General features: G+C 46.2%; 1 protein-coding gene across 1 annotated transcript; it reads right to left on the reverse strand.

Moving 5' to 3' along the window:
- Positions 1-345: 345 nt before the first annotated feature.
- Positions 346-2,914, reverse strand: LOC144791479 (hydroxycarboxylic acid receptor 1-like). Its single transcript, XM_078666170.1, has one exon. It carries the CDS (start codon positions 2,073-2,075, stop codon positions 1,092-1,094), a length of 984 nt encoding a protein of 327 aa, XP_078522296.1. The 5' UTR covers positions 2,076-2,914; the 3' UTR covers positions 346-1,091.
- Positions 2,915-3,199: the final 285 nt, after the last annotated feature.

The following is a 3,199-nucleotide window of genomic DNA, read 5'->3' on the forward strand; positions in this document are numbered from 1 at the left end:
CAATAATACAAGTAAGGAAATGAGGCCCCACTGCTCACCAGTTCATTAATAAAAGATAGGCATGAATGGAGTGCAGTTGCCTACTTGCAACCCCTGGCCCCTGGTGGCGCTGCACCAGCTGCTCTAAATTATGGTTACGTCACCTATCCATATACATTCAGTTACTGTACCTGTTCTAATGTACAATATGAAGCTAGAATCTTTGGGAGGCCAGCCATGTGTGAAAGTTGAATCTAGCGACTTGAATTAGTTCTAAAGACCTGTGGCATAGCTGCTGCTGCTAGAATTACCTGTACAAGCACTAACTCTCTTGTTTATATAGCAGTGGCAAAGTTACTAGGGTGGTCCTGGACCATTACAAGTAAAGTGATGAAGGGGTGACTTGTCCATATTATGTTTTTGTAGTATATTGTGTATTTGAGGCATCATGAATTGTATGCATGTTTAACTTTTCAGATGAATTGCATTTTAGGTATCATGAATTGTATGCCTTTTTAACTTTTGAGATTCATTGTATGTATTTTTATGCTTTTATGACATTTGTCAAATAAAGCTTGCTTGACTGACTGACTAAAGACCCACAAGAAGTTAGGAATTATTTCGCAATCCAAGTCTTCGACTTGGTGAAGCGTTCTTGGTGAAGAGCGTTGCCAACCCAAGTCTCACAAGTAATAATCCATTGCTTTCAGTCAGTTCTTTGAGATGTTCTACTGACCCACCTGAAGTCAGTCCATTTCTTTCTAATATTTTAACTTGAAAAACTGTTCTTGGAGAGGAATCTTTCTGAGTTGTTCAGTATCTCACCCCCTAGTAATCCATTGACTTAAATCAATTCTTAAAGCTTTTTGTGTTGTTCCTGTACACACAAGTGGAAAGAGTTCTTTGAAGTTAGTATTTGTCTCCATTGGTTCTTAGGGGGGCCCTAACAGAGTCCTGTGCTGTTGTTGGTCCATGGAGGGTGCTTCAGCTGAAGAAGATTCCAGACTTCCTGTTAAACTCACCAGCAACTAAGGATGAAGACGCACTTTTTACCACACAGAGAACTGGAGGTATGGTGGATTCTTTTTAGGCGAGAGCGAGTCCTGCATCCCTCACAAGCGGCTGATTGATGTTGAGACAAAGATCTCAGGCCCCTGTTTTATGTCAGCTTTTGGACCATTCCGGCAGTTGAGTTTCTCTACTGTAAGCTTCTGGAAGAGGTTCCTGAACAAAGGGTTGGAGAAATAGTACACCAGTGGGTCCAACATGCTGTTGAGGTAGGTAAGGCTGATGGTGATGTAAAAGGCAGCATCCGCTGACTGAAAGGCTTCACACCCCAGATGTTTGGGGCCCGCTAAGATCAGTAGGATGTACACCCGTGCGGCTACACTGGGGAGGAAACACAAGATGAAGACCACCCCTACTGCCGCCATTAGCTTGACAGCTTTTTGGGCCTTGGCTTTTTTGTCCATCTTCCTCTGCTTCAGACGCCAGGTAACACCGAAGGAGCAGTACAGTATTATGATGAGTGGTATAAAGAACTCCAGCAAAAAGAGGCAGTCGTGCCAGACCGCATCCGAAGCTAGGCAGATGGTGAAGCTGTCGCAGTGCGTAGAGTTGGAGACCTCTAGGTGAGACCTTCCCAGAAGGTAGCCAGTGACTGTGATGGTAATCACCCAGACCAAGCAGGCGATTCCGGCTGCCATCCCTTTGGTGATGAAGTTAATCGGATGATGAGGATGGACCACCTTGAAGTAGCGGTCCAATGCTATAAGCGTGAGGAAAAAGATGCTCCCAGCACGGTTCATGGCAAGCATGAAAAGGGCCAGGGTGCATGGAAAGTCTCCAAAAACCCACTCTTTCTTCCTCAGGTAGTAGTCTGTGCGGAAGGGCAGACAGATGATGAGGAGGAAGTCAGCCAATGTAAGGTTGAAGAGATAGACGGTGCTTGGCTTCCATATCCTCATCTGAAAACAGAAGCCCCACAAGGCCACTCCATTGCCCAGCGAGCCCAGTATGAATTCCAAGATCAGCACAGGAGGCAACAGGTTTGAGTACGGATTGGCCTCAAAGAAACAGCATGACTTGTTCAACATGGTCGCACAAGGGAGAGCAGGAACTGTGAATGGTTTCTGAGGGCCCTGGAGGAGCTGGGCTGCAGGTGGAGGTATGCTGATTGGTCGATTAAGGAGTTGGGATGGTCCTTCTGACCAATTGTTTTTGTAGGCAGAGAGGTATTGCTAATGTGCCCAAAGTCCTTGGAGGAGTGGTGATGTTGATGGTGTGCTCCCTTGCCCTTGGAGGAGCTTGGCTGGTAACAGTGTGCTCAGTAATGCAGGAGGAGATGGGCTGGTGGTTTTATACTTAGCAATTCTAGGAAGAGGAAGTGGTTCGTGTCTATAGTTCTTGTAAGAGCAGGGGAGACGGTTGTGTGCTCTACAAACCCTATATCAGCTGGTTTGTTGTGCTTAGTCGTCTCTGATGAAGCGAGGCTGATAGTGCTTTGCTCGACCGGCCTTGAGGCGCTAGCTGGTCGTGATGTGTTCTTTTGTCACTGAAGGACCATGGATAGTAGTAGTGAGTTTAATAGTGCCTGGACGAGGGGACTTAAAGAATGTGAATTTACTGGTTCTGGTAGGAGCTATGCCACTGGTATCATTTGTATTAATTTCCAGAGGAGCTGTGCTGGAAGAGATATCCACATTAGTCCATAAAGCTGGGGTGTCAGAGGTGTGTTCCTTAAGGAGCAGGGATGGTGCTGATGTTCCTGTAGTAAATTTGCTGGTGGTAGGGTGTTCAGTGGTTCTTGAAGGAACATTGATCGTCTCAATGTTGTGCACAATGTTCCTTGAAGGAGTAGAGCGGATGGATCCCTGCTCAGGCCCCCCCAGAGAAGCTGTGCTGGTGGTGGTGTGTTCAACAGTCCATGCAGGAGTTGAGCTGATAGAGGGCTGCTCAATGGACCCTGCAGACTTTTGACTAACAGTAAGAAGCTAAATAGTACAACTTCTGTTCCCACGAGTCGCGCCTCCCTGCTGCGAAGCTGGTGATTCCAACTGGCGCTCACAAACCCAGAGGTGTTGGGGACGTCTGAACTTGAAAAGCGGCAAACAAAAATTCACATAAAAGTCTGCACATTAAAGGATGCGGCACAAAACAATTCTGGAAGCCTTAATTAAGTTCCTAGACTCTTCTTTTTTATTTAATTGTCGGGAAAAAT

This window comes from Lissotriton helveticus, chromosome 11 (assembly GCF_964261635.1).
Source record: "Lissotriton helveticus chromosome 11, aLisHel1.1, whole genome shotgun sequence".
Taxonomy (NCBI): domain Eukaryota; kingdom Metazoa; phylum Chordata; class Amphibia; order Caudata; family Salamandridae; genus Lissotriton; species Lissotriton helveticus.